This window comes from Furipterus horrens, unplaced genomic scaffold (genome assembly GCF_987537825.1).
Source record: "Furipterus horrens unplaced genomic scaffold, mFurHor1.1.pri manual_scaffold_13, whole genome shotgun sequence".
NCBI lineage: Eukaryota > Metazoa > Chordata > Mammalia > Chiroptera > Furipteridae > Furipterus > Furipterus horrens.
The window spans coordinates 48216425-48231133 of NW_028327183.1; the positions used below are offsets into that span (position 1 = coordinate 48216425).

A 14709-nucleotide genomic window follows, 5' to 3' on the forward strand; every position below is an offset into this window, starting at 1 on the left:
CCAAAAACTCTACAACCTAGGGGATCCAACCTGCAACCTAGGCATGTGCCCTACAGGGAATTGAACCCCTTACCTTTTTGTTTATGGGATGATGCTCCAACCAACTGAGCCACACCAGCCAGGGCATGGTACTTAATATATTTTCTTGAGTAAATGCTTCTTTATACTCCATTTAGAGTGACAAATTTATTTCTTGCTTCTCTGGGACCACAAGAGAAGATTTTCTAGGTTACTTAACTATCCAGGCCTTACAAGGATTTTGTTTTAGGTTCCAGTCTCAATTACTGACCCCAACATCCTACAGGCCATGCATGGTGACCTCACAGCCACTTCACATGTCTCCCTGGGCTTCTCAGGCACCAGAATACGGGTGAGGCTCTGGCTTCCAGGCCTTTTATTTCCAGCACCTGTGACTTTAACTGTCTCATTCATGCCCAGCTATTTACTGAAACATTTTTTCTAGAATATTTTTTAAACAGGCTACAGCCTGGCTGAGGGCCAAGCATGTATCAGGTTCTGCACTTGGGACCGACACCAGGACAAAGCGCAGCCCCCCTTGTGCTCCCAAAGATTAGCGTCCCCCAGGGAAGATGAACCATTGAACTGCAAGTGGGGAGAGGAAGTCTGGGAGAACATGACCAGAGATCTGTCTACTGGGGAGTCCTGGAAGAGCCCCAGGAAGAAGTAACATTTCAGTGAGGGCAGGAAAGACCAATTGCCTCTGGAAGGCACCAGCCCTCAGGGACCCTCCTCCCCAGTGGCCTTCCCACAGCTTTGCCACCAGTCTAGGACACATAAGAGACGGCTGTGTGTGTGCTGAGGTCTCAGGGCCTGGGAGGGAAGACCAGGACGTGGAGATCCTGCGTGACCTACCGGCCCACACAGGGTCCCTCCCGTCAGGAAAGGATAACAACATCACACCTGGAGAGATAGTGGTTTATTGATGGGCAAGGGGCACTGGGCGTGGCAGGGAAAGGATTCCACCACCTCTGTCCCTCAGGGTGTGACCTTCACGCTTGAGATTTCTTCCTTTTCTGTCTTCAGTTGCCAAGGCTTGTCTGAATCCAGATGAAGGTGGATTCACTGTTCAGTAATGTAACATGGTCTTTATGTCATTGTGAACAAGTACTATTGTTTCCTAACCAGTCACCTGGAGTGCAACGGCCTGCTTTCTTCTCTCCTTTTCGGCCTGATCTGCCCGGCTCCACTCCGGCTCTCGCACACCTGCTCAAGGCTCTGGACTGTACACTCTTCCCTTTTCACATTCTCGCCCTCTGTCTCCACCCACCAGTAATCCTCCCCAACCCTTCCTTCCGTGTCTTATCCTGCAACTCTGTTTCCTTTTCCTTTTTAATGCTCCTCTCTCCATCTTTTGCAGGCTGCTTTTGTCTTTTATTCTTTCCATCTCTGCTCCCCTCTCCTTCCTCTCCAAACCTCTGCTCCGCACCCTTCCCCTGTCCCGTCTCCCCCTCCCACCTCTCCACCTGTCTCTGCACTCCTCTGTCGCCTGACTCCATCACTTTACCCAGCTCCATTTCTTCCCTACTCACCCTCGTTTTTTCCCATCATCCCCCAGGGACTCTCACCCTGTATCAGAAGCAATGCTTCCAAGCCCCATCCTTATCGTAGTTCGGAGTGACTGAGCACCATGACTTCCCAAAAGCACTCCCTTCGGCTGTGCAGGTGTCATACGGTTTGCCCATGTAGATAAAGGGAAAGGCGCATTGGGCATAGTCTGAAAAGGAGCAGGAAGGCGTGAGAAATTAGCTGTGGTGAGTTTATTTTGGTCTTAACAAGAGAAAGGGGACATGAAAGGGACACCTGGGGCTGGATGGAGATGTGCTTGCGGCTTCTGTGTAGGAAGCAGATATGGACCCCCTCCCCCACCTTTCATCTGAAGGCCACGTGCTCCTCACAGAAGGAACAGCTGCTACTCACCATCCTTTGTACAGTATTTCCATTTCCCTAAAAATTCTTCATCTAGAGAACACCAATGATATAGAGAATCATGGTCGGTGCAATCAAAATATTTCCTGCCTCCGTAGATAAATGGGAAAGCGCATCTCTCCTCTGGAAAAAAATTAAAAAAAGCGGGCTTTGTTCTCCTCATCAGCTCTTTCAGGCATCGTCACCTCTGCAGTCCATCTGGCAGTTTCTGCTCAAGCCAGCTCACCACAAAAAGGGCTGCCACAGGCAGAGCCCTCTACTAGTGTCAGGGATGTCGTGGCCAATGTGATGTGGTCCCTGCCCAATGAGAGGTTTAACTTCCAGTTATTTCCCCAGACACATTTCTTGTAGCTGTTGGAGCTACAGAGATGAGCTTGCCAGACCACAAAGCAGCCTGATTTGAGATCATAATTTTTTATGCTCTGTTGATTTGTTGTGTCTGGGGGTTTCTACTTCCCCTTATTCAACACTAAAAGCCTGAATACATTTCATATTTGTGAACACGGGTTGTGTCTTATTATTATCATTAACAATCTACCTCACCTCATGCAGAAGCCCAATATAGGGAGTCACATTCATGGTGTAACAAAATGAGTTTCAGTGGGCACGGACTTCGGCACTTGAACAGATTGAGGAAGGAAACAATGGGAATCCAGACAGGGCTGTGTGGCTATGCGGCCGAGGCCAAGGACGAATTCTCTCAGCTGCATCACTAACTTTACTGGTGGCAAACAGCACCTCTATGCAACTCACATGTATATTTCTGTTTGAATACCCTCTGCCCCATTCAGTCCTTATGCTCAGACAGGTTCCCCTATTAGGATGCCATCCCTTGGAACGAGGCCCTCTCCTGAAACTCCAGCCCCACTATCTACGGGTGGCTTAGCTTTAATGGATAAACAACTGGGGGTGGGGGGCTTGTGCTCCACCTATAGCCTGGGGAATGTGTGCACCTGCCCCTCCCGTCACTGACAGGGAGAACTTAGCCCACGCATGTATAATACCTTTGAAGAATCCTGGTCACGGTGCCCCCCAACACATGGGTTAGTTTGTTTGACTTGATTGTTGCTTTCGTCATTTTCCTATACTGCTTACCTGAGATACAGTATTCCCTCGCTTATCGCGGCTATTATGTTCTAGATCCCTCCGTGCGCTGCGAAGTAGGAACCTTACATTTATTTTACACTCTTAAACCTACGTAACTTTAAAAACATACGTATACAGTACCGCAAAATCCCACAATATAGAGAGAAATCAGCAATAAATAATTAAATATAGTATTTAAAATAATCCCGTGATACAGTGAGGCCGCGATAAGTGAACTCTGATATAGAGAGGGACTCCTGTAATTGGAAAAGGACAGATGCAACAGAGCCAGAAAAAGCACAGGTGTGGAGGAGATGCAGAGAGGAAAGAACAAAATGAGGTTACCCATTGGCACGGGATGGCAGGACCTGCTCCACAGCTCTAAATTTTTATCACATTAAACTGTTATGATGTTTTTTGTGGCAAGAACACAAGTACTTCCCATTTAACACAATTTATTTTTATTTTTTACTGATTTTAGAGTGAGAGGAAAGGAGAGAGAGAAAAGACATTGATTTATTGTACTACTTACTGATGCATTCATTGGTTGATTCTTATTTGTGACCTGACCAGGGATAAAATGCACAACCTTGGTGTATCAGGACATGCTCCAAACAACTGAGCTACCCAGCCAGGGCTTCCACTTAACACATTTGTAAGTATAAACTCCATAGATCTGCTCTACAACTAGTTAGCAACACTGTATTTTCTTCACACTTTGAAGGCCATTTTTACTAGAAACAGATACATGAGAAGGCTACAACATACCAGATGAGTAAGAATCTTACACTCTGTCATAGCTGTCATACATAAATTAAATGACCCACTGGGAAACAACCATACCACACTAATCATGGATGTTTCCTGACAATAGGCCTTCCTAGTTATTCCAAACATTTACCCCTTTAGACATCAAAAACTCACTTGGAACAATATAACTAACCCTGTGTATAGGCTGCCCGTGTCTGGACTACTGGAAAGCATATTTAGAAATGAGGCAGCTGCTGTGAAGTTTGATGGTCAATAGCACCGTGAGCTTTTGAGTCAGACCAACTAGGCTTACATTTCTGAGACTTGTTTGTAAAATAAAAAAAGAAAAGAAAAATAAAGAGTCCTTAAGAGTTTTTGGCCCTTGGGACATACTCAAGAAATGGCAGTTATATTGGTTGCCATTATTATTATTATTATTATTATTATTATTATCATCATCATCATCATCATCATCAATTTTATCATTCAACTCATTTCTGATGCACTTTCTTCCACCCCAGTTCCAGCCCATCTTCCCTCCCTCACCTCCATGCACGTGATCCACTTGGTGAAAGATGCAGGCGCCAATGCAGATGAGAAGGATTCGCACGTTCAGTACCATGGCAGCTGGCCTTCTGTGACTGACCGACGTCAACTTCTGCTGCTGCCTTCTTATATAACCAGTTTCCCCTCACACCACACCCCTCCAACCAGATAAAAATCAACCTCACCAGGAGTGCTCTTCTGTGTCCCTGAGCCTGAGCACATGAAGTTCACATTTATCTCTCAGGTGAAATCACAGGACATTGGCTCATGGCTTAATGTCTCTGAGTCTATAGTTTATAATGCATTTAAAATGAGGCAAAGATGTTTGTAAAATCCCTTCCCGCATTAGTGTTCCATGACCGGGCAAAGAGGAGAGGGAACAAAGAAAAGGACCATTTGCTCTCACAGGGTGTTCAACAGACTCCACTTCATCTCCCGCTGCAGACACCCATCTGGAGCCCAACCAGCTGGCCTCAGAGAAGCGTACAAAACAGCCACAGAAGTCACCATTTAGAGGAGGGAACAGGCTTGGGGACCCCTCCAGGGCACAGGGTGAACTGGGACAGGGCAGGCTGTTAAAACCACCCAGCCTAGGGGACATGTTCAGAGTGGGAGCTTCCCTGCTGTGTCTCACACTCAACCAAGTTTATCTCCCTGAAAAGACTTCCCCACCCTGGCTCAAAGCTCAAGGAACACTGGACACGTGGCCCATTTTCCAGACCAGAAAAGCCTGAGCACTCATTCACTGCTTATGAAATGTTTCCCTTCCCCCGAGCCTCCGTTTCCTCACTTGCAACATGCACGTAACAACCCTTTTCTTCCAGAGCAACGTGAGATCCATCTATGAAGAGGTTGGAGCTGGTTGGGGACTCCAAAGCAGCGGGGGCTCTGTGCTTGCCCACTCACCTGGGTGTGAATCCATGGGCTACGTGTTTACCATGGTAAACAAAGAATAAAGTACTTAGGGACAGATCTAACACAAGAAATGAGCAAGCTATACTCTGAAAACTACAACACATGGTTGAAAGATGTTAAAGAAGACCTAGCCCTGGCTTGGTGGCTCACTTGATTGGACCATAGTCCCAGTACACCAAAAGGCTGCCGGTCAGGGTGCACACGGGAGGCAGCTCATTGATCTTTCCCACATTGATGTCTCTCTATATCTCTCTCTACTCTTCTTCTTTCCTCTCCTCTTCTCTTTCACTAAAATCAATGAATATATTCTCAGGTGAAGATTAAAAAAGTTAAAGAAGACCTAAATAAATGGACAAACATCTCATGTTTTTGGATAAAAAGACATTATTGTTAACATGGCAATGTTCCTCAAATTGATCTACAAATTTAATGGAATCCCTATTAAAATTGCAGCGGGCTTCTTTGCAGAAATTGACAAGCTGATCCTAAATTCAAAGAAATTTTTAAAATTTCAAGGGGCTCAAAGAAAAAAAATATTTGTGAAGAACAAAACTGGAGGACTCACACCTCACAGTTTTAAAACTTCTAGGAAGTTACTGTAATCAAGAGAGTGTGGATAGGCTAGTGAACTCTAACTGAGTGTCCTAAAGTAAACCTTTATATTTGCAACTGATTTCAAAATAGATTATAGACTTAACTATAAGATCTGAAACTATAAAACTCATAGAAGAAAATATAGGAGTAAGTCTTCAAGACCTTGGGTCAGGCAATGAGTTCTCAGATATGACGCTAAGAATGCAAATGCCAGAAGAAAAAGTATATAAATTAAACTTTATCAAAAGTAAAGCATTTATGCTTCAAAATACCAGCAGAGCCCTGAGTGGTGTGGCTCAGTGGGTTGGGCATCATCCCACAAAGTGAAAGGTCCTGAGTTCAATTCCCATTCAGGGCACATACCCAGGCCGCAGGATCGGAGGTAAGGGTGTTGATCCCACTTGGGGTGGGTACGAGAAGACAACCAATCAGTGTTCCTCACGTCGATGTTTCTCTCTTTATCTCACTCTCCCCCTCTCAAAAGCAATGAAAAAAATGTCCTTGGCTGAGAATTAAAAAAAAAAAAGAGTTCAGGATTTCCAGAATAAGAGAGTGAGATGCTTGATAAACCTTCTCTCCAAAAAAGCAATGATGACCAAATCCACAGCATCAGATATTTCATGACTCTGGCAAGTGAACATTAGCATAAGTCAATTCAAAAGTACTTAAAATTTTTTTGAAATTCACTAAGAAAAATGGAATTCTGTGACACTTTTGCCTAAGGCTACTCTCAACCTGCCTGTCCCAACCTGACTTACAAAAATACACAATTTACCTATTACAACATCTAGCTACAAAAGGTCTCAAAAATAAGTTTCAATTTTGCCTACCTTAATTATAGCTATGATCCTAAAAATGGGCAACGGATTGACCCTGAAAAAGTCAAAGGAATTCTATCCTCTTGCAAAAACAGAAAAGCAACTTAGAGGATTCCTACTTTTGTGACTGGATGTTATCTCAATTAGGTTCTAAATTTTTCATTAATGACCCACACTTTTTATTTCATATTAAAGTTAAACTGACCTGTTCTAATTCAGTGAAACCCAGAGAGGAAACAAGCAGTAAAATCTCTAAAGAACTATTTAAAGCTCCTGCTCTGGGACACCTTAAGTATAAACTTTCTACAGTTTTACAAATAAAAGTAAAAATAATACGTTGGAAGTTTTAACTTGAACACATAGAGGTCACCATAGACCCATGGGATATTATAATCAGCAGTTAGAATCAGTTGCAAAATGGCTCTCTACCTGTATGATAGTCATCTCTGTTGCAGTCACAGTATGCAAACAAACAGAAAAGATAGTATGGGCTCTGCTTTGTTTATGTTCCTCATAGAGTTGAGTCTCCACTGAGTTTTCATCACGCTCAACACCCTAATAGTTGGCTGGATCTTGCTTTCTGCACCTAATCCTTTTTTTTTTACCTGATGTTAACTGTCTTAACCCAGCAACTTTGCTAACTTCTTTGCAGGATGAAAACATTCACAATTGCATTTTGTTCACTGACCACCTTCTTGTCCCTAGGAATCACGTACAGGAAACCTTTTTGGTTTTTAAAATATATTTTATTGATTATGCTATTACAGTTGTCCCAATTTTCCCCCTTCTACCTGTACCCCCCATGGGTCATGCATGTAAGTTCTTTGGCTACTCCATTTCCTATACTGTTCTTAACATCCCCATGGCTACTCTGTAACTACCAATATGCACTTCTTAGTCCCTGCACCTTTTCTTCTTTCCCCCTCCCAATTGATAATCCTCCAAATGATCTCCATATCTATGATTCTGTTTTTGTTCTGCACGGTTGCTTTGTTTGTTTTTTAGATTCAACTGTTGATAGTTGTGAATTTATTGCCATTTTAATGTTCATAGTTTTGATCTTCTTTTTCTTAAATAAATCCCTTTAACATTTCGTATAATAATGGCTTGGTGATGATGAACTCCTTTAACTTTACCTTATCTGCCCTTCCATTCTAAATAATAGCTTTGCTGGATAGAGTAATCTTGGTTGTAGGTCCTTGCTTTTCATCACTTTGAATACTTCTTGCCAGTCCTTTCTAGCCTGCAAAGTTTCTTTTGAGAGATCAGCTGACAGTCTTATGGGAACTTTTTTTGTAGGTAACTATCTGCTTTTTCTCTTGCTGCTTTTAGGATTGGGTCTTAATCATTAACTTTTGGCATTTTAACTATGATGTATCTTGGTGTGGTTTTCTTTGGGTCCAACTTGTTTGGGACCCTCTGTGCTTCCTGGACTTGTATGTCTATTTCCTTCACCAAATTAGGGAAGTTTTCTTTTATTATATTTTCAAATAAGTTTTCAATTTCTTGCTCTTCCTATTCTCCTTCTGGCACCCCTATGATTCCTATGTTGCAGCATTTGAAGTTGTCCCAGAGGCTCCTTAGTCTGTCCTAATCTTTTTGAAATTTTTTTCTCCTTGCTGTTCTGACTGAATTTTTCTTTCTTTCTATGTTCCAAATTATTGATTTGATTCTTGGCTTCATCCACTCTACTGTTGCATCCCTATAAATTTGTCTTCATTTCACTTACTGTAACCTTTATTTTTGCCTGGGTCTTTTTTATGCCATTGAAGTACCCAATGAGGTCCTTGAGCACTCTAATAACCAGTGTTTTGAACTCTGCATCTAATAGATTGCTTATCTTCATTTTGTTTAGTTCTTTTTCTGGAGTTTTGTTCTGTTCTTTAAATCGGGCCATATTTCTTTGTCTCGTCATTTCGGCAGCCTCCCTCTGTTTGTTTAGGTATTAGATAGAGCTGTTTTGACTCCTTTAGTAGCATGGCCTACTGTAGAAGAGCACACTGGTAAGTTGGATGAGGCAGAGCCTTAGGTAATCACCAGGGTGGGACAACCTGCGTGAATCAGGTTGATGGAGTCTCCAATATGGTGTTGCCACTCTGTGGCTCTCTGTGAGGGAGGCTCAGAAAGGGGCCTCATCTTTTCATCTCAATACATAGATTCAAATATTGATCAATTTCTTTCTTCCTTCCTAGTTTCACTCTTAATTTTCTGGAGCCCACCCACCACTGCCCAACTTGCTATTGTGTCAACCAGTGCTCCTGAAGGGAAGGATGTGATTCTAAGTCTGAGATCAGAGTTCCCTTCCCAGATTCCAGCCCTGCAGACATTCACACAGAGAGAAGGACCAGTCTGATGGGAGTAACTCTGCAGAAGGAGACCAGTCTCAGTCTGGCCACTGGGATTCACCCCATGACCATGACTCTGAGAAAAACACTGAAATGCTCAGTAAAAGCCTGACCTGATAAGCTTCCTGGATTCCTCACAGAGAAGCTCGGTTTGAGCATCCTGTTCCGTCTCAGAGCTCCTGAATCGAGGGACCCTTGGAAGTGTGTGTCAGGTTGGGTTTGTATTCCTGGGAAGTGCTGACGTGCAGCAGCACTTTTCTGGGTGCCCAGTTCACAAGGCTCTTGAGTGGTCTCCAGCTAGGGCTGAGACCCAAGAGCCACACCTGAGCAGGAATGGAGCCTGGTTGTTCAACTGAGACTGTGATTGGAGAGCACAGCTGAACTAGGTCCATGGATCATCAGCCATATGTCCTGGGAAACAAAAATCTCTAGGGGAAGCTCAGTGTCCCCAGAGGGAAACAGTGGAGAAAAGATGCTCCTGGCAGCTCCTCGTCCACCAGGATAAGCCCAGGGGATGCTCTCTGTGAGCCAGTCATAACAGATGCCTCTTATTTGAGCAGCTCTTCTATCCCAACATTTAGGTCAGATACTGTGAATATTTTATGATTAATGCACTGCAACCTGGTAGCTCAGTGTTTATCCTCCTTCAATTGAGGGTAAACCGAGAAACCAGGAGATTCAGTCACCAAAGCAGAGTCACACAGACCATGAGCAGCTATTTTTTAGATTCAGTTGTTGATCAGAGTCATGCGAGGTCTGTCTGCAGCTATAGCTCCATCCTCTCTTTCACCCTGGGGGCCTTACTAAGTGTCTGTGGATCTCTAGACCAATCATAAGTTCATATGCTTTCTTTGTAGTTGTCCTCAGCACAGAAGATAGATGCTGGTTTGGGAAGTGACAGCAAATAAAGAACTAATCTGTTTTTACTCTAGAACTAAAATACCTGCAGTAACAATCAGAGTCAGTGGTGGAAAGCCCAGTCCTTTCTCTCAGGTGGCTGGTCCACACCCCCTGCCCTGGACTTGAAATCACTTATTTTTTTCCTAATTTTTAGTGTCACTCTGACTATATATAAAGAAATTGACTTTGCCTTCTCACTCCCCACGCTATGCCTGCGACCAGCTAAGGGACCAACGTGTAACAAACATTCATCACTTTTGATGAATTAGAAAAAAAGAAGGTGATTAAATGAATGAACAATCTATAATATCTTCAAAGACTGGAACTTGAATGCAGAGTCCTTGGAATTCTGGTCACATGGGACAGGTACCTTGTTCCTTCAGGGGCTGAGATCCATGTTTCAAAGAAACCTTTTGCTGCTCTTTAGAAAAATATTTCTTTCTGCAGTTTGTCGTAGACACTGGGGTATTAATAATAATGTTCACATATAGAAGAATTTTCAGTTCTTTCTAATTTTTATCTCATAGTCACCACACAAATGGTTCACAAGGGTGAGAATTTCAGCAAGTCTATTAATTCCTCTTGTTATGCTTCACCTCTTCTGCAACTGCACACATCCTCACCTGTTCTCAGCAGGGGGGAATGGCTTTAATAGCCAAAGGCAGAGCACAAGTTTCTGCTGCCACAGTTAGCTCCTGCCCGTACCCTTGGCTAATTTCTAGCTCATTCCTTGGATTCTGCTTTGTCATGTACTGGCTCATTGTCTCATGTCAGTCACCTGAAAACTCCTGACCCACCTGTTGGCCCAGAGCCTGAATAGTCAAATGACCACTGGATTGCTCTCGGTTTCCATGTGTTATTTCTGCTTAAACCCCGCTCTCTAGGATGTCCTGGGAGGTGGTGCCTCATAGAAACACACGTAAGCTGAGTGGTGAAGGTCTGTGCAGCTGGAAAAAAAATGGCCCCTGTTCCATTTCACGGGTTCAGTGAAGTACCAGAAGAAGTGCAGGGTGTTATCTGACTGCTAGTCTTATAGTTTTTTCATGACATAATTCTGATACATAACTGACACCTGAGAGCATTTGTATGCTCCCCAGACAGAGCTGGAGGCCTTATTTTCTCTAATCACGTACATCCCCACGCATTTGTCTTGTGATACACAGACCTGCCTTGTTCTTTTAAGGACTGAAATTGACTAAAAGGTCAGAGGTGTCAACTGTGATTGCAGAAGCCTTTGGAGGAATCAATGGTACCACACAGGACGATGTCCTCCACTGCTACCTGAACAGCACATACCCACACCCAACATGACAGGCAACAACTTTGATCCTGGGAGTTCTGATTTGCATTTTTCTAATGATAGTGATGTTGAGCATATTTTCATGTGCTAATTGGCCATTTGTATATCTTCTCTGGAGAAATGTATATTCAAGTGCTTTGCCCATTTTTAAAAATCAGGTTATTTGGTTTTGCTGTTTTTGAGTTGTAGGAGTTCTTTTTGTATTTGTATATTAACCACTCATATATGATTTGGAATGTTCTTTCTCCCATTCAATAGATCGCCTTTTACTCCGTTGTGTCTTTTGATGACAAAATCAAATTTATAAAATTCTGTCATTTTGAGAAAATCAAATTTACCTATTTTTCTGTTTGCTTATATGTTCTTCGTGTCACATTCAAGAAATCTTTGCCAAATCCAATGTCACAATGTTTCCTCAAATATTTTCTTGTAAGAGTTTTATAGTTTTGGATCTTACCTTTAGGATTTGATCTGTTTTGACTTAATTTTTCTGTATGATGTAAGTAATGGTTTATTTCATTTGTTTACATGTGGATATTGCTGTTCAATACCATTTGTTGAAAAGACTGTCTTTTCTCCATTGAACAGTGGTGGCTTCTTTGTCAAAATATTTTATTGTGTCTTTTGATGAATAGAAAATTTTATGCCAGCATCACTATTTTGGTTACTTTAGGTCTGTAGTGAGCTTTGAAGTTAAGATGTGATAATTCAAATTTTAGTTTATTTTTGTAAAGTCATTGCAACCATTTGTGGTTCATTGAAAATCCATGTGAATTCTAGAATAGATTTTTCTATCTCTGCATGAACGTCATTGAGATTTCGATAGGGATTTTGTCAAATATGTAGATAGTTGGTGGTCTTCCAATCATTGAAATAGATGTCTTTCCATTTATTTGTTTCTTCTTTACTTTTTTTCAGAAACGTTTGGTAGTTTTCAGTGTATATATCGTCCACCTCCTTTGGTAAGTTTATTTCTAAGTATTTCATTCTTTCTAATGTTATTGTAAATGAAATTGTTTTCTTAATTTCATTTTGGGTTTGTTTATTGTTGTTGAAAATAAATGGAAATGATGCTGACTGTTGATTTTGTTTCCTGAGACTTTGTTTTATTTTTTTATTTTTAACAGTTTATTTTGTGTGGAGGGGGGCGCGGTGGGGACAGAATCCTTAGGATTTTTACCTATAAGATTCTGTTGTCTGTTAAATGAAATAATGTTTCTTCTTTTTTCTTGATTTGGATGTCTTTTAATTCCTTGTCTGATTTTTCTGGCCAAGACTTTTACTATGATGTTGAATAAGTGGGGAAATCTGCATCTTATTCTTGTTCACTCTCTTAGTAACATTTCGGTGTTTCTCCATAGAGTGTTGCATCAGCTGTGAGCTTTCATATATGGCATTTACCCTTTCTAGTAGTTTGCTTCCATTTCGACAGTCCCTGTCTTTTGTTAAAAGCAGAACCACTTGTCTCTGGAGATTTAATTCATCAGGAAATTCAGTCCACAGGCAGGAAATAAAGTTCTGTTCAGACTGAGAAATTTTTCAGATGAAACTTCTCCAGATCTAAGATTGTAAAGACTGAGTTGGGCAGTCTTTATTGCCCCATGAATTATTTATTAATAACAAGAGGTAAATGCCTTCTGCCTTTCTGTAAAGTTCCCTTGGTCCCAGAGTTAGACAGAGGTGGTAAGTTTGCCAACCCCAACAAAAACAGAATTTACATAAGAGTACTACTCAATTATTTTTAGTCAAAGAAAGTTTTAAGAAAGGATCAGTGAAAGCTTATGAGAAGAAAATTCCATCTGATGATGCGGTTGTAGGACACATGGGCTGGGAACGTGTTACCTGTGCTGATAATTCAGAGATGTCTAGGGGAAAGGTAAGGCATCACCCTTTGTGGACCAGGGGCCAGAGAGGAGGCGCAGTTCTCTCTTTACAAGTTCTCAGCTGAACAAAGGCAATTGTCCTTTTTCAGAGGTCAGGACCACCCACCAGGGACTTTCACAAAGCTCACTGTGGACAGTGAGTGTCTGAGATCTTTGAGAAAGCAGTGTGGCCCAAGGTCCCAAGCCCACTGTTAAAATTTAAAAAAAAATTGTTTATGCTATTACAGTTATCCGAATTTTTTTCCCATTTGTCCTCCCTCTCCCCAGCTCCCTGCTCTCAGAGTCAATTCCCACACTGTTTCATGTCCATGGGTGAGGCATATATGTTTTTTGTCTAGTCCCTTCACCTTCTTTCAACCAGTCCCCCCAGCCCACTCTTAATCATCTTGTCCTCCATTTCTCCACAGAGACCGTGAGAAAGCTCATTCTCTTAGCCAAAAAAGCACTGTCACAAAGAATAAGTATGCTGTGGTCTGGATGTTACACACATGCGACCCCCAGTGAGTGGTTGTTCAGCGACATGAGTCTGCAAGTCACAGAGAGGATGAAGCTGTCTTGGTGCAGCAGAACCCTCAGCACAGACTGTGTCAGGAGGAAGGATGCTTGTTTTTACCAGGGTCAAGTCCTCAACTTTTCAGTTTCCTTGACAGTGAACCCCTCAGGCTGCAAGGACTGTATTAGTGATCCTTCTGCTCTCCTCTATGTCGTTAAACTCTGTATAAATTTTTAAAGTCTTTTGAATAGATTTGTTGCGAAGGTGAAAAGTTTATGTAAGACTTGGAATGCTCAAAAATATAGTCTGACATTGTCATTATTGTTGACTTAAGGTCACATTCCATACCAGGTCCTACCCCTGGTTGGTCGCAGTTGCACCATCTTCACAGTGCAGTTGACATCAGGTCCCTTAGAGGACAAGCAGTGGTCATGTGTTGACCATTGGTGGCACATGATGGGCTCACACAAATCCAAGCTCTTTCCCTCTTCCAGGGGGACATGTGGAGGGCACCTGGACACTGTTGTGGACAACAAGAATGGACAGAGGGACACCCATGTGGGTAGCAATGCTGATTTTTTTTCATGTCTGACTTTTCCAAAAAAATTTCTAAAGTCTTTTTGAATATTCTTATTTTCATGGCAATAGACTTAACTGCATAAGTTTAGTATGACTATTTTTCTATTTAATAGGAGATAATTTAAAACATTGTTAATACTATCACAGATTTGGCTCAAATGTTTTAGTTCAGACTGGTAATTAATTACAGAATTAGGAGTGATCTCACCTTTCATGGAGCTAAGTTTGACCTGATGGGTGTTTTGGCCTGTCTTGGAGAAGAGGATGCCATCCAGAGCTAGAGAGACTGCAGGTGAAGTGTGAGGGTGAAGCTTCCTAACCTCAAGAGGCTGTTAAAACTCCCATCTCAGATCTCACAGAAAAACCTTCATCAGAGCAAACTACATGGTGAATGTCAGTTCCTCTGCACTTAGGTTACTAATCAGGCCAAACTGAGTGACACCAGCCATGTTGTAGGGTCAAGAATACTGTTATTCTGCCCTGGCCAGGTGACTTAGTTAGTTGCAGCAACATCATGTGCATCAAAAATTGTGGGTTCAATTAATGGTCAAGG

The 14709-nt window shown here is 42.2% G+C and overlaps 1 protein-coding gene across 1 annotated transcript; it reads right to left on the reverse strand.

Annotated features, from left to right (window-relative positions):
- Positions 1-922: 922 nt before the first annotated feature.
- On the reverse strand, positions 923-4443 carry LOC149995081 (seminal plasma protein A3-like). The gene is made up of 4 exons (XM_090259310.1): positions 4330-4443; positions 1939-2070; positions 1587-1735; positions 923-1083 (listed from the first exon to the last, which is right to left on the reverse strand). Exons 1-3 carry the CDS (start codon positions 4403-4405, stop codon positions 1593-1595), a joined length of 351 nt encoding a protein of 116 aa, XP_090115436.1. The 5' UTR covers positions 4406-4443; the 3' UTR covers positions 923-1083; positions 1587-1592.
- Between the last annotated feature and the right edge of the window lie 10266 nt (positions 4444-14709).

Coding starts and splice junctions, on each gene's coding strand:
- LOC149995081 (XM_090259310.1), bottom strand. CDS start 4,405: ATGGTACTGAACGTGCGAATCCTTCTCATCTGCATTGGCGCCTGCATC. Junction 2,071..4,329: donor AGTGGATCACGTGCATGGAG/GTGAGGGAGGGA, acceptor ATTTTTTTCCAG/AGGAGAGATGCGCTTTCCCA. Junction 1,736..1,938: donor GAAATACTGTACAAAGGATG/GTGAGTAGCAGC, acceptor GCTCCTTTTCAG/ACTATGCCCAATGCGCCTTT.